This window comes from Molossus molossus, unplaced genomic scaffold, assembly GCF_014108415.1.
Source record: "Molossus molossus isolate mMolMol1 unplaced genomic scaffold, mMolMol1.p scaffold_m16_p_6, whole genome shotgun sequence".
NCBI classification, from domain to species: domain Eukaryota; kingdom Metazoa; phylum Chordata; class Mammalia; order Chiroptera; family Molossidae; genus Molossus; species Molossus molossus.
In genome coordinates, this window is record NW_023425399.1 from 31,207,408 (window position 1) to 31,233,212 (window position 25,805).

Genomic DNA, 25,805 nt, shown 5'->3' on the forward strand with positions numbered 1-25,805 from the left:
ATGATTTGATTTTTGAACAGCCTTCCGGAATGAATTAACTTCAAGAACTGAGGTTCCACTGTGTATACAAAATTCATTTTGTAGGATGTGGGAACATAGGAAAACTTCATGGTGCTTTGAGGCACAGAGGCCAGTGTACACTGTGGTCTATAAATGTTCTGCATCAGTGAATGTAAAACACGCGCATAGAATGGTATTCAGGAATGATGTTAAAACAAAGGTCATTTTTCCCCCTTGCCCAGTAAGTGCCACTCTTGCATCTAGCAAGGCTCATTACATGTGCTTCTCCACCTTTTTCTCTCCCCAACACACTTGCAAGTGATGTCTTTTGTTGGATTCCCATGAAGACGGGTCCCGTGGCTCCTCGTGGAAGTCTTTGATCTTGGAAGATTAAGGATATGGTAGGCGTGAAGGAAGTGTAGAAGTTGTCACCTGTCCCCAAGCAAGATGCAGAATGACTTGAAATTCAAAGTAGTATCTAGATTCAGTGCAGGAAGGTGCATCCAGGGAGGTGGCCATGCTGTGTCTGTATTACAACTGGACCAGGGCTCCTAGAGGACTACAGCTTCAATGCTATTTTTCTTCTTTCCCTAGGGCAGAGCGCAGACCTGGCACTCAGTAGGTGCTCAGGGAATGTGTGTGGAATGAAGGGAGAGTCTGGTGTATGTCTGGCTCACAGTGGGGTCACACAGGGGAGAGTATAGTCTTAAAGCAGACCTGGAGGGCAGGCATGCTCCCGAGAGCCCTTCACAAAGCATTACATGTGGTGTTGCTTGGAAAGCCCTACTCTCCCTCTTCCTATTCCATCTGAAATGTCCCAGAGTATGAGGAACTCCATGGCCTTCTTAACCAGGGTTCCTCCACAGTGGGGAGTTTGTTGTCAGTGTGGAGCTGACAGGTCGCAGTGCTGATTTCCTTTTCTAAGCACCATTTGAGGTTGAGTGTGAGGTTGAATGGTGATTCAATATTGGTTGAAAATTATGACGCTTAATATATTTGCATCTCATCCTGAATGTTACCAGTGGCTCTGTTTTCTGAAAAAGACCCTCCCGCATGAACCCAGATGCTGCGATGAAAATTGCCCTTAAAAAAATTCAGACGTGTGGGGAGTGCAGAACAAAGGACTGATGGTTGTGAAAACAGTCTTTTTGTCCTGGTGATGATTCACAGAAAGAAACATGAATATGTGAGCTATAATGCCAAAATGAGAAAAATATCAAATAAAAGACATATAGTTTAAAATAGTATTTATATAACAAGACTTCCACCTACATTATTCCCTCCATATAGAGGAATGGAAGTCACTGGGACAATATTATTGACTTCTTCCCTTCCCCACTCAGAGTTTAGTACTGGGTCACCTTTATTCCCCTGCCTACCCTTCTGTCCCGGGGAGAGCAATCCACCTTCCCTATGTTCTGTCTCATGTAGGTTCACAGAGGGGCCCGTGCTTCCTGGTTTTTCTGGATCTTGGCTGCATTATTATTTCCTCTTTGAAAGTATCTGTGAAAGTTTCCCCTTTGTTGAAGCTCTTGTAAGAAGGTATCAATATGCTTTTTAGTCATAAAAATCCCTCCTTCCTCCTGTCCTAATTGCTCTGTCCCTCATCACCTTCCCTCACATCCCAACCCCTCCTTCACTGCCCCGAAGACTTATTCTGCCTTTACCTTTGCTTTGACATTTCTCTTGCTAAGGCTGCTGGCAACCTGCGACGTGCCAACTCCAGCCAGCACTTTTCAGATTCGACTTTGCTTCTTGTCCTGCAGTATTTTTCCATCTACCTATTCCGTATTCATACTTTAAATATGTATGAATGCAGGTACATGAATCCCTAGTACAGTGTCTGAAGTAACCTGCGTGGGCTTTGAACAAATACACAAGCGGCTTTTCCCTATGTTGTGTTTAAAAGGATTTTAACACCTGTCTGTAAGAGGCAAATATCTTAATGGTGCTTCTCGTCACTGTTTATGCATCCTCTATTCTGGGCCTTCTTATGTCCTCTGTTTTCCTTTAGTTGGGGAGATTTCAGACTAGACACACCCCTGGAAGAATATTCTTGTCAAAGCTGATGATGAATGTAGAAGTTTTGCTTTACTGATCCTAATATAACATGCTAGCATGCAAGATTACCGTGTGTGTGTGTGTGTGTGTGTGTGTGTGTGTGTGTGTGAGTGAACTCAGGGCTGCATTGCTGACACTTGATGGGTATCACATCTGATTTTCTGTGACCCTTAGAATTTTTTCCCCTTATCTAGCTATTTTCCCCCAGTGTATACATTTGCTTGTTTGGCTGCACTGTTTCCTTGTTCAAGTCTTGGGTAAATCCTGTGGAACATCGCTTGTTATTTTTCCTTGTTGACTCTGTGATATTGGTAGTTAGAAGCGCACGTCTTGATTCATGTGCTCTCTCCGGTAATAGCATAAGAACATAGAACCACTCTGGAGTCTGTGGACTGGTCCCTGACATTAGCCTTCAGGTTTAGAGTTATAGCTTTGCTAAGGCTGCCATAATAAAGTACCACAGTCTGAGTAACTTAAACAACAGAAGTTATTTTCTCACAGTTTTGGAGGCTAGAAGTCTGAGATTAAGGTGTTGGCAGAGTTAGTTCCTTCTGTGGGTCATGAGGAAAAAGTCTGTGCCAGCCTTCTGTCCTCGGCTTGTCACATCGTCTTCCCTCTGTATGTCTGTGTCCAAATTTGCACTTTTTATAAGGGCACCAGTCATATTGGATTAGGGTCCACCCTTTTGACTTCCATTTAACTTAATCACCTCTCTAAAGACTGTCTCCAAATATGGTCACATTTTGAGGTACTGGGGTTAGGACTTCAATATATGAATTTGAGGGTGGGGCACAATTCAGCCCAAAGAGGAGTACCTCAGCCTGGTTACCTGTCCTCGGGGGCTACAGCATGATGGCTCTATTCCGGTATTTGAAAATTGGCACTTAGAGAGGCAACTAGATTATTCTGCACTGCTTAGATTTTAAAACAAGATTGTAGCTGTGTATATGGAAATCCCGCAAACTTTCTAACAAGTTATCTGACCAAGTTTGCTTTGTGAAAAAAGATGCCCCCATTAATGAGAAACCTATTTCCCTATAAAAAGGTGTAGAGCTGCACTACCTAATAAAAAATATAATGTGAGCCACGCAGGAAATTTAAATTTTTCTAGTAGCCACATTGAAACAGGTAAAAAGAAACAGGCGGAACTGATTTTTAACAGTATAGTTTATTTACTCCAATATGTTGATGTCAAAATCAATATCAGAAATGATCAATGAACTATTTTATATGCCTGTTTTCATTCTTAGTCTTTGAAATCTTACAGCACATCTCCATTGAACTAGCCATGTTTGAAGTGTTCGGAGCCCCCTGAGCTTAGGGAGCCATACGGGTCAGCACAGATTCCGAGTACGCCTTCTCAGATGGGGCCAGACCATCTCCAAAGAAATGGAAACGGGTTCTTGAGGAATAAAAATCCTTCTTACTCTTGCCTTTCATTTTGTGTAAAGCACAGATATACATACCGAATATACATGGATATGTAGAAGATCTGTGATGTTGAAATTTCACGGAGGATGATTATGAAAATCAGTGTTTAAAAAGGCTCTTTAGAAGGGCAGTAATAAAAAGTTGAGCAGCACTGGCATAGAGCATATACTTGCAGGTTTAATTTCCAGTGCTTTTCTTACTAGTTTAGATGTATTTCCTTGAGCAGGTTATTTAACCTAAGCCTTAGTCTATTTATCTGTAAAATGGGAATAATAACAGTGTTTGCATCTTAAATTATTATAAGTAATCAAGGAGAAAACCCATTAAAAGTGTATATTGCAGTGATTGGCTCAGAAAATATATTCAATATGTGTCCATTATTATAGTGTTAGGGATTTTCTTAAAGAACACTCTGGGAAGAGAGTTTGGACCCTAGTGCCTTTGTCATTTCCTCCTAGTTTCTTTAGGATATATATATTTGTTTTTTCTGTTTTAAAGTGATTTTATTTATTTTTATGTTTCATCTTTTTTTAGATACAATTACCATATAACATTACGTTATGATATATGAGTAATTCATAAGAGCACATTGATGAAAAAACCATCATAATAGTTATAGGACTTTGTGATGTTAATGTTGATTCCAATGACTTTCTTTGGCTGAAATGTTTCTCCTTCCTTTGGATGTTGAGGTTTTGTGGAGGTCCCTTACTTTGCTTCTTGACAGTCCCTTTTCTTTGGCCTAAAGAACTTTTGGGCATTTATATAAGTTGCAAAACAGCAAATTGCAAAACCTTTCATATCATTATATTAGTCTTCAGTATTGATGAGATAGGGTTGAGAGTAAAGTGGTTTCTATCACATAAAGAGGAGTAAATGGAGATTTAGTGTACATCACCCACTATTACTAACTTGAACAGGTATATATATTAGTGTTCTCTTTCTCAAAGTGGATGTTTATTGGGAAAAAAATGGCTTATAGCTTTAAATTAGCAAATGAAAGTTGCCTTCTTCATTAGACGCAATGTATTTGCAAGACATGGTTTGCTCGCATTTTAAGTTCTCTGATGTTCCACAGGCCCTCACCTCACTGTATTTCTGATCCAAAGCCTCACCCACTATCGGCCTGGGTCTCAAAAGTGTGGTTCCTGGACCAGCAGTAGCAGTAGCATCACTGAGAGCTTCTTCAAAATGCAGATTCTCAGGATCCTTCCCAGAACTGTTCAATGAGAATCTCTGGGGAAAGGGCCCAGCAATCTGTGTTCTAAGAAGCTTTCCTGGTAAAATCTGATGTGTTCAAAAGTTTGAAAATCATCATGTTATGGCATACACGTCTCATAGGTATTTCTGGAGGGAGAAAAAATCAAAAAGAGACCATCTGAAAGGCGTCTCCATTTTTCTGCAGTAAAATGCTGAAAGCGTCATAAGCTATCTGCGGTTGCCTTGGAAATAAAGGGTGACCATGTATTTCAAACTTCAAACTAGAGCACATGCGACAATTAAGGATACTTGAGATCCGTGTTCAGTGGCTACTTTGGTGTGGGGGAAATATAGAAACTTGCAGCTGTGTGGGAGGTGGGAAACAAGCAGGTGGAATTGAAAATGGATATTCGTGTATTTCTGGGTCAAATCTGGCCTTGCATGGTAAGAATGCCAAATTCCAGCTGATCTTGGAATGTTAGAGGTGATTATGGAGGAAGCAGGCAGGGAGCTGAGATAAATGATCATTTAGCAGAGGAACTGTGGCCGGAAGAGTGGGGTCAAGAAAATATTGCACAAAGGAGCTTTAATTTTAGGAGGAGAAGGAATAACCTGGAAATAGCAGGATCTGCAACAATGAGGCAGCCGACGTTGTTCCAAAACATACATTTTGAGCAGTTTTACTCTTCTAAACTTAGATATTTGATTGTCTGGGATCCCTGCAGTGACTTGTCACCAAGATTTCGATGAGAATCTTGTCAGACACTCTAATAGGAAAAGGAACTGACCTGAGAATAGTCACAGCCACAGGTTAACCCCAGAATCCCCTGGAAGTGGGAGCGCCTGCTGTGTGCGGCCCGTGGGGAACTCACATTTTGCCCAAGTCTAGAAGCGGAGGTGATGAAACAGAAGTAAAAATATTGCTATGATTTATTGGAAATATTGCTCAGAACTCTGAGGGTGTACTCTCAGAGGAAAAGCTTAAAATAGTATAAAAATGATTCTTTCATTATAATATCGAATTTGTTTCCAGATGTCTTTTTGGATATTTAAAAGTAATTTTGAAATTTAAAAAATCCCAGATGGAGTTCCGTGCAACAACACAGTCCTTATAAAAGACGCATTTCAAACTGCACATTAAGAGTGAGTCTTAAGAGTATCAGGATAAAACAAAACGGCATTTTCGTTAAAAAAATAAATCTAGAACTATCATATGATCCAGCTATTCGACTCTGGGTATATACTGAAAGCAGTTGGAGCAGGGACACAAACTGATATTTGTGGAATTGTGTTCATAGCAGCATTATTTGCGATAGCCCAGAGGTGGAAACAAAAATGTCCACTGATGAATGAATGGGTAAACAAAATGTGCTACATGCACGCCGTAGAATATTATTCACCCTTAAAAGGGAAGGAAATTCGGACACAGGCCACAACATGGATGACCTTGAACACATTCTGCTAAGTGAAATCAGCCAGACTCAAAAGGTCAAATATTGTATGGTTCTACTTCTTTGAGGTACAAAAAGGAGTCGTATTCATAGAGCTGGAAAGTAGAATCGCGACTGCAAGGAGCTGGGGGAGGAGGGAGTGGGGAGTTAGTATTTAAGGAGTATGGAGTTTCAGTTTGGGAAATGAACATTTTGTGAGTTGGATGGTAAATGAATGCAGTTAATGCTACTAAACTTGACATTTACAAATGGTAAATTTTATGTTACAGATGTTTGCCACAGTAAAAAAGGAATGCCATGGTAAACTTTCATTTAATTTTTAGTAAGTCAGTTTTGAAACATAATTCACTATAATAATAATAATACACATTTTTATGTGCCAAATATTGGTCTAGGTGCTTTATCCAAATCATCGTATTTAATTCTCACAAAAACCTTCTGAGGTAGATAATAATAATTATTCATATTCTCTCTCTCTCTCTCTCTCCTCTCTCTCTCTCTCCAGTTGTGGTTGTGTAGCATGAGGCACCAAGAGAGGACAGGCAGAAACCTGAACCGAGAGGACAGCCTCTGTAACCTGGCTCTTGCAATAAAATTTACCGTGTAGAGTAGACTAAAACCATCGATGTGCTTTATCCACCAGGAAAAGAATCCCAAATTCCCACATTATCTCTGCATGTTCTAATTTTCATTACAAGTCTTTTTGATCAGACAAAAGATATGAGATAGCATAGTTATAATGTGCATGAAACATTTGAAATATGTTGGTAATTTATGTCTCTTTAAAAAAAAAAAGCAGTTCCTGCAAAGGCCTAAGTATTTCAGTATGAAAATCCATATCCCATGACATGTGTTTTCTTGTGCAGATGGTATGCCTTTCTGAAAATTGCCAAAAGGAAAGAACACAGATTTTAGAAATGTTTAATATTATAATTACAGAACATGCAGTTTTTGCTTTATAATATGCATGCTTTAAATGGTCTATGATGTTTTATTTAATCATGTAAAATTTAAAATTATAACAGTGTTGTGTATACCCTTCTGAATATGTAGGAGATGACCTTATTTACTCTTATCTTGGAAACAGCAATGCCCAAATGCTATGTTTACTCTCTTCAGCACTATTAAAAATAGTTTTATAGAGCAAATGTAATTTAAAATATTATTTCAAGCATTGATTTTAATTAATTTTATTCATATAAAATATATAATGATATTTAGTGTTAAAATTACTTGGAAAACTAAATGTAAATTTTAATAGAAAACATGCCTTTAAAAAATCTTGTCTTAATAAATATATACATTACTGGACTTTTCCTTTACAAGAGATGTCCAAATATTCTGAAGATTACTAAACTACCTCAATTATGTAATTTATAATCCTATGACATTAAAGATGGCATGTCTAATATTTTGAAATTTTTATTAATAATTGATGATGCTAAAGAAACATTTAATAATTATTACTTGTTAAGTAACTCCTGGGTAGGACTTTCTACAGAGATATGTATTGATATGCAGGTTTTTTTCTTACATTTCTAGGACTCCACTATCGTCACTCCAATTATTTTGAGGTCCGATCCTCAGGGATTTTTCTTTTACTGGACAGATCAAAACAAGGTAAGGAGTGATATTTGTCTTTCTTACATTATCCAGTTGGTTGCTGATTTGCAAGGTATGTCTTTTATTTATATGTGTATATCTATTTCTTGGATGACCCTTTAGAACTTATTTTAAGATTCTACTTAAAAAGGTATATCTAATATCAAAATATCTTAGGATTTTCCAAGGACTCTAGTCTGAAATATTGCATGGGCTAAATCCTAGAACAATTGGCATTTTTTCGGAGAAGAACATGCGAATGTGAGTTGCCTATGTTGTAGAAGAAAATTAGCCAGTCTTACTGACTTAAGTAACTCCTCCAACTCTATTCATAAAGAATGAAGAAAAATGATGAGGAAACACTTTTGATTTTAATGTCTATAATTTGGGCTTTTTCTTTCTCTTCCCTCTTCCCTTTGCTGCTTATTAAGGGTTTTCCTAGCCTCTGTGTGAACGGGGCCTCGATCATTTGTTCTCACTAGAAGATCAAGAATCAGATTCCGTTAGCCTACACCTCCAATTTTTCAGGAATTTCTTCCCACATTAGCTTTCTGTTCACCATGTCATACATTTAGGATCTCATTTATTATGAAACCAATTGGGATGATTTCATATTGAATTATTAAAAAGTGCAGTGTCTGGAGATCGTAAGATTTATTTGGAGTTTAATGAGCAGTTAGACCAGAATATTCATAGAAAGTGGTTATTATTTCAAGAGACAATACTACAGTTCTGTACTTGAACCCATGAAGCCACAGAACACAAAATACTTTGGCCCTGTAAATTCTGGTATTTGGAGATGGGATAGGCTTTATCAAGAGTGCTAAATACACATCGAACCCAATAACATTTCTGGCACCAAATTGTGAAGTGCTATTAGCCTTTTCACATCCCCACATTAGGTCCCTATACCCAGAGTTACTAGAGTTTGTCAGTCTCGCCTTCTGCTTTCTGAGCAATCTGGATTTCACCTGTGAGAGTGGTATAGACTGGCCCCGTGCAATGGCATGTATGGGGTCAGGGTTGAGTCTGGGCAAAACTCTTTGTGTGCTGAAAAGTCTATCTGGTCCCTAGGGCCAGTCCTGAATGGACCTTTTTACACATCATCAAAGGCAGATTTTAGCCTGGTGGCCCCGAAGTTTTCTTCTGAGTGTGGGCTCCAGGGAGTCCTCTGTGGCCACAGAATTATCTCTGGCCATAGGTGTTGGGGGGGACTAAACCATAGACCCCAATCTAATGTCAAAATGTATTTGAGTAAGATTTCATATTTAATGTTCATGTTTATTACTGGGTGTGTTAATCACTTTGGCTTTGACATGCTGTTTGGTTTCCTGCTGTTATGTGTAAAACAATGGCTTGAAAGAGGTTTTCTTTCCCCCCTCCTAAAGGCTATTTTTAGAACTGTTGAAGATATATTTATAATGCCTAGAGCGTTTTAAAAGTTTGGGTATTTGTACGAGAGGCTAAACTGTCAGTTTGATTTTTCAACTGGTAAATCAAGCTTCTATAAAAGCAACAGAAGGTATTTGGAATTTTTAAATAATTCATGGCAACTCTCTAAGCTCCCCTCTAAGGCCAATCATAAACGTTTCTTTGCTTAAGAAAAGGAAGGTTTGAGGGCAGAAGTCTCTGTGATGCCTCTATTGTTCTGAGAACCCAGTATTTGGACTCATTCTTATTTTCATAGGTAGGGAAATTTCTTTCTGTTTTTCAAACTAACCATTTTTTCTTGGTTGTAATGCTGTTTATGACCAATTAAAACAAATCACGAGGTAGCAATTTCTTTGATCTCTTTATTACTTTTCTTTTTATGGATAGTCATCTTATAGTTCTAGCCAGCAGACAGTAAATTTTTATTTTTTGCTTTTCAAATACCAAAGTCATCCTTCAGTCAGATAGTAGAGATTGGAGGTTTATTTTTGTAGTCGGTGATCATATATCAGTAACCAAAAGATGAGGGGATTTAAGAAAAAAAAATTACACTTTCCCTGCTTCCCAGGTTGTTGTTTTCTTCTAACTTTACCCCCAGTGCTGAACCAGAGGAATAGGAGACGTCCATGCCGAGGAGTTGGACTCCTCAGAGTGGTGTGTGAGGGTGGACGTAGCTGGAAGGAAGAAATGACCACGCAGATGACGACTAAGCCAGGCTCAGTCCATGTTTTTGCATCAGATTGCTTGAAGGTACTAGCCGAATGGTGTGATCATGATGTTATACAGAGGCCCACTTCCTTAAAATCTTCTTTGCTGCCAGTTACTCTCAGTGATGTGAAGCTATCACGTGCATTATAGAGATGATATGTCGGAGAAAAAAATAGGGTACTCTTAAGTTTATCCCCTGCTTTTACACACCGTGTTCTCTACTGTTCTGGAAGCTAGCTCTGGTACTTAGTGTAAGACGCCTCTCTTCTCCCCTCCGGCTCCTTCCCAGCACGGTTCTTTGTCCACCAAGCAAGTCTGTACTGAACCGCTTTGATTAGTCTACACCAGATGCCCGCTCTGCTTGGAGGCGAGCTGAGTGGCTTTAAGAAGCTCTTGGTAAGGAATATTGTTACAAGAACTTTCTTTGTATAGCACTAGAGGAAAAGCCTAACATTTTACACAATATCTTACCCATGTCCTCTCTCCTGTCCTGGCCGCATTACATCGTGGCCCAGAACCATCCATTCCAAGCCACTGATTTCCCCCTCAGACAATGACACGCTTCTTTCTTAACCTCTCCTTTGGTTGGTCACCATAGAAATGATAGTTGGCAAAGAAGACAGGCAGCTCGGATGATAGATTTAGGAATTAAAAACTAGAGCTAGCAGGTGATTTTAAGTAGCTTTGATGAAACATTGAGAGCATGTTTGGGATCGGTAGAAGCAGATACGTGTGCAGATCATTTTACAGGATACTTGTTTATACTTTGTACCCTCTGTGCTCTTATTTTCATTCTTCTTTCCTCTTTATTGTTGGCTCTACAAATCTTATTGATTTAGCAATCTTACTAAATTAGCAAAAGCAAGTTTCTGAATATGACTATTTTAAGCCTGGTGTTTTTTTCTTGTGTCGGTGTGTGTGATGGGAAGAGGATCAGTTTATCTGTAACCATGGGGAGAAGGCGCTCCCGCATAGCCTGAGGACGTAAGAGGCTGCCCACATTAGGCTGTGCCTTTTCTTGGAAGCTTTGCCATATTGGGACCAGAATCCAACCCAGGAAGGATTAGCCATCCAAACCATGGGAGCTACAAGAAGAATCTGCATCACAATTTTGGAAGAAAAGCTAAGGAAGAAAAAAGGGGTCAATATTAAAGAGCTAATAACAACGTCTCCTGCTAGAATGTGAAATGAAACAAAGTAGACCTTTAAGCCTTGCAACTCGATGCCCTGCTTCTGTGCCAAGGTCTGTGTAAAAATAAAACTAGTCACTACTAGTTCAGACTCAGGAAGTTCAATACAGTTCAGTAAACTCTTTCTTGTATCCCTAAAACAGGAGTTGGGGGAGGGGGCAGAACACATAATGAAATTAAAAAGAAATAGGAAAAATTACACATTTTATATGAAGGACTACAACTACTTTCTCTCTTTTTTTTGTTATTTATTTATTTTATTTATTTTCAATTTTGCAGATAATATCCAAACATGTTCTTTGTGTAAGAGAGTACAGCAGTATAAATGTTGTTCACCCCTCTCCCCCATTGACCCCAAACCTAGTCCTCTCTCCAGAGTCAACACTGGTACCAGCTTCCTGGTATCTTTATAGGTGGCTGTTAAATGAAACTGTACATGTATAAACTATGGAAATACTTCATTTTGATTTGCTTATATCCACTTGTATCCTAAATAACATCATATTATTTTTATCATTCCACAAACTCGCTATTTACTTTACAGGTAGATGTCTTAGAGAATTATTCATGTAATTCCATGCATATTTACACCATTCTTTTAAATTGCCCTGTCATATCCCATGGAATAGATTACCAAATTTATGTAACACAAACCTTTCTCATTGAATGACTGTTGATGTTTATGTTTAATTTTGGGTTAGAGATAACGATCCTATAAGAATATCCAGCCTTGTGTACCCCTCTCTGGGTATATGGGCCTGGGTTTCCCTGGGGTATATTGTAAATTCTCAGAAGTACAGCTGCTGATTGGAGGCTATACATATTCTAAATTGTATTCACTAGTTGTGTCACTTTATAATCCTGCCAGTCCTGTGTGAGAGGAACTATTTCCCTAAGCCCCAGCAATGCTATTAAGAAACATTTTACTGTGCAGAAGCTTTTGAGTTTGATGTAGTCCCATGTGTTCATTTTCTCCTTTGTTTCTGTTGCCTTAGGTGATGTATCAGTGAAAATTCTGCTGTGTATGATGTCCGAAATTTTGTTGCCTACATTTTCTTCTAGAATTTTTATGGATTCACGGGTCACATTTAAGTCTTTTATCCATTTTGAGTTTATTCTTGTGTATGGTGTAAGTTGATGGTCTAGTTTCATTTTTTTGCATGTAGCTGTCCAATTTTCCCAACACCATTTATTAAAAAGGCTATCTTTACTCCAGTGTATGCTCTTGCCTCCTTTGTCAAATATTAATTGAGCATAATGTCTTGGGTCCATTTCTGGGTTCTCTGTTCTGTTCCACTGGTCTATGTACCTGTTCTTATGCCAGTACCAGGCTGTTTTGATTACAATAGTTTTGTAGTATAACCTGATATCTGGTATTGTGATCCCACCTACTTTGTCCTTTTTCAAGATTGCTGTGGCTATTCGAGGTCTTTTTTGGTTCCACATGAACTTTTGAAGTATTTGTTCTAGTTCTGTGAAATATGTCTTTGGTATTTTGATGGGGATTGCATTGAATCTATAGATTACTTTGGGTAATATGGACATTGTAATGATGTTAATTCTTCCAATCCATGAACGCAACCCACTGTATGGGAGGGCATCATTGCCAATGATACATCAGATAAGGGATTAATTTCCAAAATATATAGAGTACTCATACAACTCAACAAAAGAAAGACAACCCAATTAAAAAATGGGCAGAGGAGCTGAATTGACACCTCTCCAAACAGGACATACAAATGTCTAAGAGACATATGAAGAAATGCTCAACATCACTAATCATCAGAGAGGTGCAAATTAAAACAACAATGAGGTATTACCTCACACCTGTCAGAATGGCTGCCATCAACAAATCATCAAATAAGTGTTGGCGAGGGTGTGGAGAAAAGGGGACTCTAGTACACTGCTGGTGGGAATGCAGACTGGTGCAGCCACTATGGAAAACACTATGATGTTATCTCAAAAAATTAAAAATTGAATTGCCATTTGACTCAGCGATCCCACTTCTAGGAATATACCCTAAGAAGCCTGAAACACCAATCAGAAAGAATATATGTACCCCCATGTTCGTAGCAGCTCTATTTACAATAGCTAAGATCTGGAAACAGCCCAAGTGTCCATCAGTAGACGAATGGATAAAAAAGCAGTGGTACATATACACAATGGAGTACTGTGCAGCTGTAAGAAAGAAAGATCTCTTATCCTTTGAGATGACATGGAGGGACCTGGAAAGTATTATTCTAAGCGAAACAAGCCAAGCAGAAACAGACAAATACTACATGATCTAACTTATTTTTGGAATATAATGAACATAACAGTGTGAGGAATAGGGTAGACCCAGAGACATGGAAGTAGGGTACAGACTGACAACCCTCAGAGGAGGGGGTGCTGGGTGGAGGGAAGAGATAAACCACAGAACTTATATGCGTGTACGCATAACCAATGGACATGGACAACAAAACCGGGGATGGGGTGGGGGTGATGTTTCAATGGGGTAAAAAAAGGAGAAACATCTGTAACAAAAAAAAAAAAAATTAAAAAGCCAAAAAAAAAAGAAACATTTTAATTTTGCCTATCTGCCACAACCGTTGTAACCTGTTTTAATTTACTATTGCCTGCTTTCCCAGTAAGCTGTGTCTATTTTTGTACATTTATGAACCATTTCTATTTTCTCTTCCATGAATTACCCATTATATCCATTGCCTTCTATTGAGAGTTCTCTGTGTATTCTCGATTTTATTCCCTTAGCTGTTATAAATGTTGCAAATACTTTCTTCCTGTCTGTGGCTTGTCTTTGAATTTCTTAACTTTTAACTTAGACGTGATGAAAGATGACTTGACATTTTCAACTTTGATATATACACATTTCAACCTTTTTCCTTTTTGCTTTATTTAGGCCTTTGTTATACATCGTCCCCATTGCCATCATTATTGTTACTTCAGGTTTTTAATCTATGTATAATTAACTAAGCCCATTTGGGCTACTATAACAAAACACCACAGACTGGGTCGCTTATAAACAACAGATATTTATTTCTCACAGTTCTGGAGATGGAAGTCCAAGATCAGGGCACCAGCAGGACCCAGGAAGGGCCCTCTTCTGGGCTGCAGACCTCTCATTGCATCCTCACATGGTGGAAGGGACCGAGACTCTCTCAGGAGGCTCTTTTATAAAGGCACTGATTCCATTGGTGAGGACTCTCCCCTCAGGACCAACTCACCTCCCAAAGGCCCCACCCCTAATACCATCCTTAGGCAGTAGGTTTGCAGCATATGAATGGGGAATGGGGTGAAAACATTCAGACTGTGACACTCACATAATATGTTTTGAGGACTGGTGTGAGGTGAGGCTGTAAATTTGATTTCTTTCAATGGATAGCCCTGGGTGTTGGTGGCTTCCTTCTCTCTGGTTAGATCCAGCTATGATAGCACCCTCTCTTGTGGCTTTCTTCTAGCTCAGGATGTGGAGGGGATGGAAAGTAGGAGCTGAGATGGCAGGTTGACCTCAGTTCTGCCCCCATTTGGCTCCTAATGCTGACACCTGCACCCCTGGTTTGATGGCCCATAGATGCCTTTGAGCATTAATGTCATTTCCTACTCCATGTTCCTGCCATTCATCTTCTGCCTTTTATACTTTTTGATTCAACAAGGGCAACCCTTTCTGTTTACCTATGATTATAGATTGTAGACCTAAATTTATGCTTGCATATTTAGTCACTTCTGGGAACTGAGGAGAGGTATGACGGGCTCTGCCATCTGCTCCATTTACCATCTTGCTCTGGCCTGTGAGTCTACATGAGACACCATTTGGGATCCTTGTTCACAGTGAGATTAAGTTTTTATTAATAGCAACTATAGACTGCCTTCTCTTATGGTAACTGTCTATTTTTTTTTTATAGAGTTCATAAACAAAGTTTAAAAATTAAATATTTACATAAGCCATAGTGACATACTTCAGCATAAGAGCCTAGAGTTCAATAATATTTTGAATGATGCATTATAAACTTCCACAAGAAAATTTAGGAATATCCTGTTAAAAAATGAGTCAGGTTTCCATGAAGAACCACCTGGCACCACCCATTTCATTAATAATCATTGTTTTGCAACGGTGCTTCCCCTTTTGGACAACTCTTCTTGAATATATCCCAGAAATACCAATATTGACTTTGTTGTGTGTGGTGAATGGGTCAGGGCACTGAGCAGCCAATTGAGTACAAGGATAGGGTTATAAATTAAGAAGGGGAACTCTGTTCATTTTTATTTGGTAGCTTCTCCCTAAGCCTATAATTGAAATTACCTCTGAAAAAAGCAAATGCATGTGAGGAGTGCTTTTGTAGGACTGGGATGGTGGCTTGGCTTGGAACATAAATCAGTCATTGCCAACTAACCAGTAGTACCTATGGCCTAAGTCTTTTCCTTTTCCCTCCCTGAATTTTTGAAGACATTAATAACTAGAGCGGATACAGCATGCAATCCATACTGATGTCCTTAGTACTCCAGAGGCTGTAGGTTGGAACCTAGTAGCCAGCATTCATTCCTTTGCTTTTTTTGGCCACTAGAGCTCATTTTGCCACCCACACTGCACCTGGGAAGTTCCTGGAAATCAGCATCCAACCTACCCAAGGAGTTTGATGGGTAAATACCACAGCTCCCTCACCTCTTGGGTGGGAAAATTCAAAGGTACATGGTTTATGTATTTTCCCAGCTCTTTCTAGTGAGATTAAGCCCATTTATACACAGTGGTAACTGCCTTGAAAACACACCCTTTATGGGTTTCCCTCCCTTCCTGTCCTGATTCCCTACTCCTGATGTATCCTGGAACCACCTTTAAAATAAACCAGTTTTACTGGCACCCATATCTAGGAATTGCTTAATATAGGTACTTAATGTTTGACACCTGAATATAGATGCCCCCTAATTGAGGGTATTAGAAAGACTCCTTAGTAAGAGGCGCTGGGACCGATTCGGTGGGCACTGAGTGTTAAGTCAGGGCAGTTTTCTTAAGACTCCTCATTAGGGAGGCAGGAAGGTGGTTGAGAAAACCAGATTTGAAATCAGATGTGGCTGGAGTTCTGCTCTACCTTATAGTAAATGAGTCATCTCTGGAGAGTCTTTCAACAGTCTGAGCTGTGGTTTCATCTGTAAGATGTGGATTTACTCCTTAGAGTGGTTGCTCAACGTGATACCCGAAGTGCCCAGCATGATGCCTGGCAGTTTGCAAACTCTCAGTTTTTTGTGGTGGCTTTAAAAAAATTAATAATTTTTCAAATTTTTTTTTTATTGAGGTGTCATTGGCAAATAAAACCGTAAGATATTTAAAGTGTACAATGTGATGATTTGATATACATTGCGAAAGGATTCCCCCGGGCTAGTGAACACATCCATCACCTCACATATTTATTATTTTTGTCTGAGAACATTTAAGTTCTACTTTCTTAGCAAAGTTCGATTATATAATACTGTGTTATCAATTATAGACACCATGATATATACTAGATTCTCAGGCCTTATTCATCTTATAACTAAAAGTTTGTACCTTTTTACCAACCCCCAACTCTGCCACCCCCCCAACCCCCGCCCACCCCCCCCCGTTTCTGGCAACCACTTTTCTGCTCTCTGTTTCTAGAAGTAGATTTTCCCCCTCTGTCTGGCTTATTCCACTTAACATAATGCCCTCAAGGTCCATTGTGGAGGCTTTTATTATTAGTATATAATAAACAATTAGTCTCTGACTAAACAATTAGTCCCTAGCTAATTGTTAGAGACTGCAAATGTTCTGTTTTGAAAACCAACTGACCATCTGTTTACATATATTATTTTTCTTCTTAAGATAATAGTGACTTGCTTTCTGTTTAGCCTGTGCTGTGGTCTTTTGATCTAAAGCACTGAAGCTTAGTTCTGTTTGGGCAAATATGATGTTTATGTTTTTCATAATGTTTTGGGAACAGTGTCATGGAAGGCAAAAGAAGGGATTTATTGTTTAGAAGACTTTTCTTCTTAGGATAACTATTAAATACTCCATTGTAGGTGAAAGTTTTTTGGTCTCTTGGGAATTTGAAAAATCTTATGGAATAAGCTGTTAGATGATTTGAAGGTCTTGGAGAGGAGAAAATGACATTATTCACAAGGAGAATTGCACCCCACCATGGCTGTCTGTGTCTTTTTCCCTAAGATAATCACTTGAGGATTATCACAGCTATACTGGCATCAGGCAGCTCCTCCTCCTTCACAGGTACCAATCCTTAGAGATTAAGTTTATAGTGTGTTGTGCTGCAATTTAGATAGTCAGTAGTCTGTCACATTGCTGAGGAACAAATCTCTCCTCATCAAGTTCACTTCCAGATGGAGCTCCATTTACTCTTAGCCCCACCTTCATTTCACTGACATAAGCCCCGAAGTGTTTGCCTCAAAACTCCAACTCGTGCAGGAACACCAGGTTTTATGGTTGCTTAGGCTATGCAGATGCAACATTACGAGGAATGTTGTTAAAATGAAATATTTCAGGTAGATTCCCAGCAGCTGGTCGGGGGTCGTGTGGGTGGCAACCAATTGACGTGTCTCTCTCACATCAACGTTTGTCTCTCTCCCTCCCTCCCTCCCTTCCTCCCACTCTGTCTAAAAATTAATGGAAATATATCCCCCAGTGAGGATTAACAAAAAAACAAAACAAAAAAGAAATCTTACACAGGTTCTTCTTGGAGGTTGGTTTGAATCAAAGTATAACCTTTTGAAATGTATTTTCATCCTCACAGCATGTCATCCTGTGAAGATCAACAGCAGTGCTCATTTGAATACATTGTAAGCAGAGCTGAGAAATGTGTAATACCTTGGTTGTAATTCAGAATAGATTGCTCCTCTTACGGGGTAGGCAAAAGTAGGTTTACAGTTGGGAGTACATGAAACACAGAGATAAAGCATGTCTTTTTCCACAGGAACAAGTGTAAACCTACTTTTTCCCACCCCTGTATAATCTAATGACAAAATTATGCCTCCGTTTTTTGAGTTGCTTATATTTAACTGTTTCCAGTCTTATGAGAGAAATTACATTAACAGCTTTCTATGCCATGAAGCTATTACAATGGGACATTTGTACCTTTAGATACCAAAATTAGCTTGAGACACGGATTGGAGGAATGAGTGCAGGAAATAAATTTTGTATATTGTTCATAATTTGATTTCCTGTTATATGGAAAACCCATTTGCTTTGTTTTGAATAGAATTCCCAGATATTTGGTATTGACATAATGCCATGCTCCTTTGTTTGAATTTCAGATCTAGATAGAGTGAGCATTTTTGGTTTTTCCCTAGTTCTTTTTCTTGCCAATCCAAGAGTGTTTGACCCTACTAATGGGGTCCTTGTCAAGCTCTTTGTATATTTAATCAGCAAGACAAGCCTCTTTTTTCCTCTTTTTGAGTTAGTGTAAACTGCTAGTTCTAAAAACAGTCACAAGGATGTAAAGTACAGCATAGGGAATGTAGTCAGCATTACTGTAAGAACTGCGTGTGGTGTCAGATGGGTAGTACATTTATCAAGGTGATCACATAGAAATGTCTAATCACTGGATTGTACACTTGAAACTAATAAAATATGTCAACTGTACTTGAAAAATAAAAATATTTAAAAACAAAAAACACAGAAAAGCTTTTATAAGCAAAAAATTGGACAGTTGAGTCATTAGCATTATTCACAATACACATAGCTGAAATAAAAAATAAACATTCCATTTTTTATTTTTTATCATTATTTTGTTTAAATGTAAAAGGGCAAGACAAACTTTGAACATGCTCTAATTCAGTTTACACATACCTTTACATTGTTGTTTTTATTATCATTGTTATCATCATCACCAATACAAGCACACACACATATGGTGTTTTCTGCATGTCAGACACTGTTCTATCTCACTCACCCATTCACTCACTCACTCGCTCGCTTCATCATTTCCATAAGCCTGTGAGGACAGGCTTATTGTCCCCATTTACAGGTGAGTACATTGACATGCACACAGAGGTTAAGGGATGAACCTTGGTCATCCAGTTGGTTAATATCAGGAGCAGGAGTAGAGTCCAGGCAGTCTGGCTGTGTGTCCTGGTTCTTAACTTCTTGCTTTTTAAAGAACCTGTTTATGTGTAAAGTTATGTTTCTCTGTGAGATGTTTTCCCTTAGAGTTGTCTGAAAAGAAACCTCAGTAGACATTGTCAGGAAGAGGTAACCGGTATGAAGTGACTCTCAGTGTGGGCTGCACATTGAAATCACCTGGAGCACCGAAGCCTGGGCCCTGCCCCTGGAGAGTCTGGTTTCATTGCTCTGTGGTGTGGTCAGGACCTTGGGCTTTTTTTTTTTTTTTTTTTTTTAAAAAGCTTCTCTCCTTTGATTCCAATGTACAGCCAAGGTGAACACTAATAGAAAGCAAGCTGACATCACAGATTAATTCAGTAAACTTCCTGGGAGGATGTGCTCACTCTGCCTTTCTTGTTTGTGTCCTCATTTCTATCAGGAGTAATACTCAGCTTGAGCACCCAGGGGCCCGGCAAGATTGTGAATTATTTGGCTTTGATGAATAATATTCCTTATGCTGGACTTAGGAGGGCAGGAAATTGCTAGCATTTTTTTTAAAGGAAGATTCTTAATATCTAAGATTGAATCAAAACAGATATTTTGGTTAAATTCAGTTGATGAAAATGCATTTACTTTTCTGTTCCCTGAATGTTCTGGGTATTAGCTATTTGTTCTTTCCTTACTGAACATGTCCTCAGCTTTCAAGCCCTGTTTACGAACCTTTGTGTCTATGTTTTTCTAGACCCTCTATTAGACGAAGCTGCTGTTTGAATCCCTCATCTAATAAATGAGTTGCGCTGCTGAATAAGTAAATGTAAAAATGGTTTTCAATACTTATTTCATTTTCTATCTTAAATTTGTACTGTGGATGCAAAAGCAGATATCACCTTGTTAAATTACAACATCATGTCATTTCTTATTAATTTGTAGGACTCCTTCCTTTCTTGATAAGTAAACCCACAGGGAAACCAGAGAGAGCCAGATCCTATACAGGTGTGACAAGAAGCTTGTTATAATCACCTCTGCACCATACATCAGAGAAAAGCAACATTCATGTTCCTCCCATTAGAATTTTTGGTTTTCAGTTCTGTCTTCTGCAGGGAACGTGGACTGTGAGGAGAGTGCTTTGGCAAGGGATTGCTCTCGGCATTGTGCAATCTCCCCACTCGGGCTCCGCGGTCCGGAAATTGTCACGCCGCGTGGTGAGTGGTGCACCTGTTTAAAGTGAATGCCTCAGTGAAAGTTTTATGGGGCAGAACTAGTTGCTATGCTAAGAAATTAACTGTTGTGCTGGTATCATAATGGATTCTATTTTTAGATGAACATTTGTTTCTATAGTGTGGCTTCATTCATTATGCGAGAGGGCAGCAGTCTCAGCATGATATTGTGAATACTGAGATAGCAGGACACCAGAGTAGATGGGACTTTAGATCATGTGAAATATATATTTTTTTAAATGTAGTTTAGCTCTGACATATTTCATTACTGGAGGGAAACACTTTCAAACGAAACAGACAAAATGCTAAAGCAGTTTCAGGTTTGTAGGGTGAGTTCTTCCAGCAGCTGACCCAAAGACAAGGATTCACACTCAAGTAGTTTATTTGGAAGGTGACTCCCAGAAGCTTGGCCAGGGTAGTGGCGAAGCAAGACAGGCAAGGGAAGGCAGCCAGTGAAGTGTGCATCATTGAATGGTTTACGCTCTGGGCAGCTGACACTCCATCCTGCAAGGAGCTGTGGGAGACCAGTGTGGAACACAGCTCAGAATTGTCCCGATTAAGGGCTAGAGCACTGTAGCATTTACCCACCAGCTCTCCCCAGGGCTGTAATGTCCTCAGCACTTCTGCCAGCCCCTCAAATAGTCGAGGGGGCTCCACTAGTGGCATGAGAAAGCCCTCAGACAGAGTTGCAATGGGAAGCTGTCAGTTGCCATGCATGGGGACCCATGGGCATCAGCTCCAGTGACTATGAGCCTTCATTTTCGGGTCAGACTTTATAACTCTGTACCACAGGGTGCAAACTAGAGGCTAAACACTTTCACAGGCAGATCTTGTTTAGTCTGCATAACATATTAAAAATGTAAGCATGAGTAACCAGCATTTAAAAATCTGGAAATTCATATACAAATGTGGATTTCTCAGAAAATCAGAAGGCACCACAACCCTGGAGGACATACCCTTTTGGTCACATTTGGCTGCTTGCTTTAGACAGGGCATGTGGCATCCAGTTGGCTGCAGTCCCCACCAGGCCAGCCTGCCTCATTTATATTACTTCTCTAGCTCATATTTAGACTTTGAGTGTAAAATATCGGATCTCTACTGGAAGCTTCATGTGGAATGAAATTAATTCAGTCACACTGAGCTTATTGAATGCTGTGGCATAAAGACTGAATTTTACAGTGGAAAAGTGGCTGAAGGTCAGCATATCCAGGCCCTGGTCATAAAAGCCATACGCAAAGCAATTGATGCTCCAGGCCCGTTTTGTCTCTGTGAAATATGCATCTGAAGAGCGCAAGCCCTGAGGTCGCTCTCAGCTTCAAATGGCTATTATTCTGAAGTGACTTTCATGTGGTATTGTGCTGTGTGAGATTTATAAATATGAGCTCTTGGCAAAAGATTTCATGTTAAATTGGGCTATTAATTTAAGGGAGATAAAAATGGCGGGCTCCGAGACACCAGGCAGAATGACTTCCTTTGCAGAATGAATGGGACTAACTTCATCCCCAGACCAAGGAGGTGGACACTGACTAGTTGAGTCAACCCGTGAAAACCACCCTTCCCTCACTATAGAGCCACACTGTCCCAACAGACACAGGTTGCTTTTTACATTTAAAATTTAATTCAAATAAAAGCATAAAATCATTTCCTCAACCACGCCAGCCACATTCCATGTGCTCAGTAGCCACCTGTGGACAGGTACAGTTAAAGGACATTTCTATCACTGCAGCAAGTTTGATTCGATGTCATTGCCTAAAGATTGGATCAGCAATGGTCTATTCAGAGCCAATGCAAGGTGAGGGAAAGTTTTCTTAAACTTATGGGAGAAGATCATGAGTTGCAAGGTTGTTATATGGACCTGAATTAATTTCTTTCCCATGAATGAAAATGTTGGAATAGTTCAGATACCACTTTAGGAGCCTAACGATTGAGTTAACCCTGCAGAAGACAAACCAGTGCAAAGCAAGGCCTGGGTAACCTCATTTGAGATGCCAGATCTGACCACTTCAGTTACATGAGCTAATCAATTTGTATCATTTTCTAAGCTGATTTAAGGTGGGGTGTTTTCCCTTTGTGATCAAGATTGCTAACTGATACATTGAACATTTATTTATACATTGAAAGATAGACAGGGCTCAGATGTCTAGGATCCTGCTGCCTCTGGCCCACACACGTGGAAAAGAAATAAAAGAAGGGATAGAATTTGTGCAATCTTTATATATGCAGTGGCTATAATTCCCTATACAAGACATTCTTCTTCCTTGTTTTATATATTTTTCTAAGTTGGACTTTAGCTATCAGGGATAGTTTTAATGACTACTAGCCATTGTTGGGGAAGACTGTCTTGAGAAACATGGGGAAAAGTGAAAATTTTAGCAGAAAATGGAAATTTATGGCAACTTGACATAGTAGCCTAATAGTCTCAGTTGTATCAGGAAGATTTCTAGGGAAAGAAAGTTGAACATATTGATAAACTTTTGTTTTGTAGACATGATGCCAGGGTTCCTTATGTAGACTATCTTATTAATTAATGAATTTGTTGATTTCCTCCATTTCCCATTGGGAAACTGAAGCTATAGCCACACTTATTTTCCTGGAAGGCTGCCTCTAATTTGGCCAGTCTAGAATACCTTATGGTTTCTTTCACCTTAGCACTTTTAATCCTGTGTTAATTTTGTGTGACTCTTCATACTGCCCAATAGATGATGAAGTCTTTGAATTCAAGAACTTTATCCAATGTCTGGCATATCTAGTACTCTGCTAGTATACAGCAATTGCCCAATTAGTGCTGGTGAAATGAACAGGACTTAGCAAAGCTGTGTCACTTGTTAAGATTACAGGCTACTAAGTGGTGGAAAGCCAGGTCTGTCGGGATACAGATTCATTGACTTCTCCTACTATCACTCGTTCATTAACATCTTCTCCTGTAAATCTCCAGTTGCTTCACTCTTAGCAGTTAATGTGACCTCCTGTTTCTAGAGGAAAGAGAAGGCACTGGAGAGCAGACATCCCCACCTACGTTCTGCCACCATCCCCAGAAGCGCACATTGTCTTGAGATGCTCTCTCTCCTCCTCCTTTCCCAGACCATCCCTACCTCTTTGGTCCTGGACCCTGATTTCAATGCTTTTACACTGAAATTTATCTCATCTATTTTTTGCGTTATCAGTATTTCCCCTTTAACAACATTTATACAATAATATTAAACATGACAAGCCTCTCTCTTCTTTTTTAATTTTTTTCTTTATTGATTTTAAGGGAGAGAGAGAGGGAGATAGAAAGATCGATGAAAGAGAACATCGATTGGCCACCTCCTGCATGCCCCCCACTGGGGATTGGCCCACAACCTGGGCATGTGCCCTGACCAGGAATCGAACCAGGGACCTTTTGGTGCATGGGTCAATGCTCAATCACTGAGCCACCCAGCTGGGCAAGCCTCTTCCTTCCTAAAAGAAAACCTTATACACGTTCTAGACCCAAACTGGCTGCTTTCTTTTCTTTCTCCTTTTTATTTATTTATTTTTTAATCTTTACCTAAGGATGTGTTTGTTTGTTTTTGTTTTGTTTTTTTTTTTAATCCTCACCCGAGGACATTTTTCCATTCTTTGTTCAGATAGAGCGGGAGGGAGAGAGAGGAAGATAGAGAGAGAAAAACATCGATGTGAAGGGACGCATCGAGGGGCTGCCACCCGCACAACCAACCAGGGCCGGGGACAAACTGCAACCGAGGTACGTGCCCTTAGCGGGAACTGAACCCGGGTCTCTCTGTACCGCAGGCCGACGCTCCAACTGCTGAGCCAAACCAGCCAGGGCTAAGGATGTTTTTTTATTTATCTTCGGATAGAATGGGAGGGAAAGAGAGAGAAATATCAATGTGAGAGAGACACATCAACCAGTTGCCTCCTGCACGACCCAGCCAGGGCCAGGGACCAAACTACAACCGAGGTATGTGCCCTGGACCAGAATTGAACCCACAACTCTTTGGCTCTCAGGCCAATGCTCTAACTCCTGAGCCAAACCGACCAGGGCTCTTTCTCTTTTTTATTTATAGCGAATATCTTTAAACACTTGCCTATACTCTCTGCTCCATTCACACCTTTTACCAACTCCTCAATCAACATCAACCAGAATTCTGTACTCATCTCTGCTCCAAACTATTCTTTCTAAAGCCACCATTGACCTTCATATTTAAAACACTGGCCATTTTCAGCTCTCTTTGTGCTTCTTTGCCTCATTTTCCTTGAAACATTTAATTTTCTTGACTCCCTTGCTCTGCTACTTTTCCCTTTCACCCACTCAGTTGACCTTTTTGACCCTAGGTTGCAGGCTCTCTCCACTCACTGGAATCTCATCTTCACTTACAGCTTCATGTACCCTTTGGACACAGTGGCTTCCAGTTTTACATTACTCTCCAGTGTCCCCGAGCTGCCTGCAGCCTAACATTTGTAAGATTGGCATCATCCTCTTCCTCCTTCACCTCAGACTTGGTCCTGCTGCCCGTCACGGAGTCGCACAGTCTGAGCTCTGGATGTCTTTGTTCACACCTCCTTTTGTATTTTCCCTTCAGGCTCTTGGCCCCTTGCTTTTTGTGCTCCAACCACATTAGTCTTCTTCCATGCTCAGGCATAGCACGTTCTTTTCTGCTCGAAGTCTTCACGGGACTTCCTCTCTCTTTGGAATAAGTGTGGTGTCCCTGTACATGGCCCACTTCCCTGCTCCGCTACCCGTCTCACAGTTGGAATCAAACATTTGGTACATAGTTATGTAATGTCAAGATCCCCTATTAGAATGTTGACTCCATGAGAGGAGTGCCATGTTGTCCCAGTAAATGTTTAACAACTGGCTCTCCTGGAGGGAAAAGCGATTTGTAGCATTTGCTGATTTCCATGGTGTAAGTATTTCCACCGTGTCTGATTTCAAGTCACCAACGCATTGTCACAGAACACAGATCTGGGAAGAAGACCCAGCTGGCTCTCCTACGCTAGGAAGAAAACTTTAGCACACCCCGAGGGCATGTCTGCCTTCCTCACCGCTGCACCCCTAGGACTTGGGACAGAACTTGGCACATTGAAGATACTGACTCTTAGTTGGAGGGATAAATGCAGTGTTTTTAATTCCACTGTAGAAATATAGTGGTAAACAATGCTAAATGGTTCAGACAAAAATGACCTAAAAATTCTTTATTTTAGATTTGGATCAAACCTTAAAGGCTATCACATTCAGTTCCTTCATTGTTCTCTCTCAGACTTGAGGGAATGGAATCTGCCACAACTGCAATGCCAGCTGGTGAAAGAGCCCGAGTTAAAAGCCTCATCTGTTCATTACAAACCAACATTCCTTCCAGGGCATCACATTGACATTTCAAAAAAAGGTGAAAATATTAACACTAGTGATTTCATACAGGTTGTATTGTTCTATAGTGGTATAGTTAAGCATATCATAAACAAATTTACTTTACAA

General features: G+C 39.8%; 1 protein-coding gene across 1 annotated transcript in view; it reads left to right on the top strand.

Moving 5' to 3' along the window:
* The window catches only part of PLCB1 (phospholipase C beta 1), a 699,430-nt gene that overhangs the window by 13,010 nt on the left and 660,615 nt on the right, over positions 1 to 25,805 (top strand). The window contains exon 4 of the mRNA XM_036244472.1: positions 7,686 to 7,763. Within this exon, the coding sequence (XP_036100365.1) occupies positions 7,686 to 7,763 (78 nt within the window). The remainder of the gene's footprint in view (positions 1 to 7,685; positions 7,764 to 25,805) is intronic.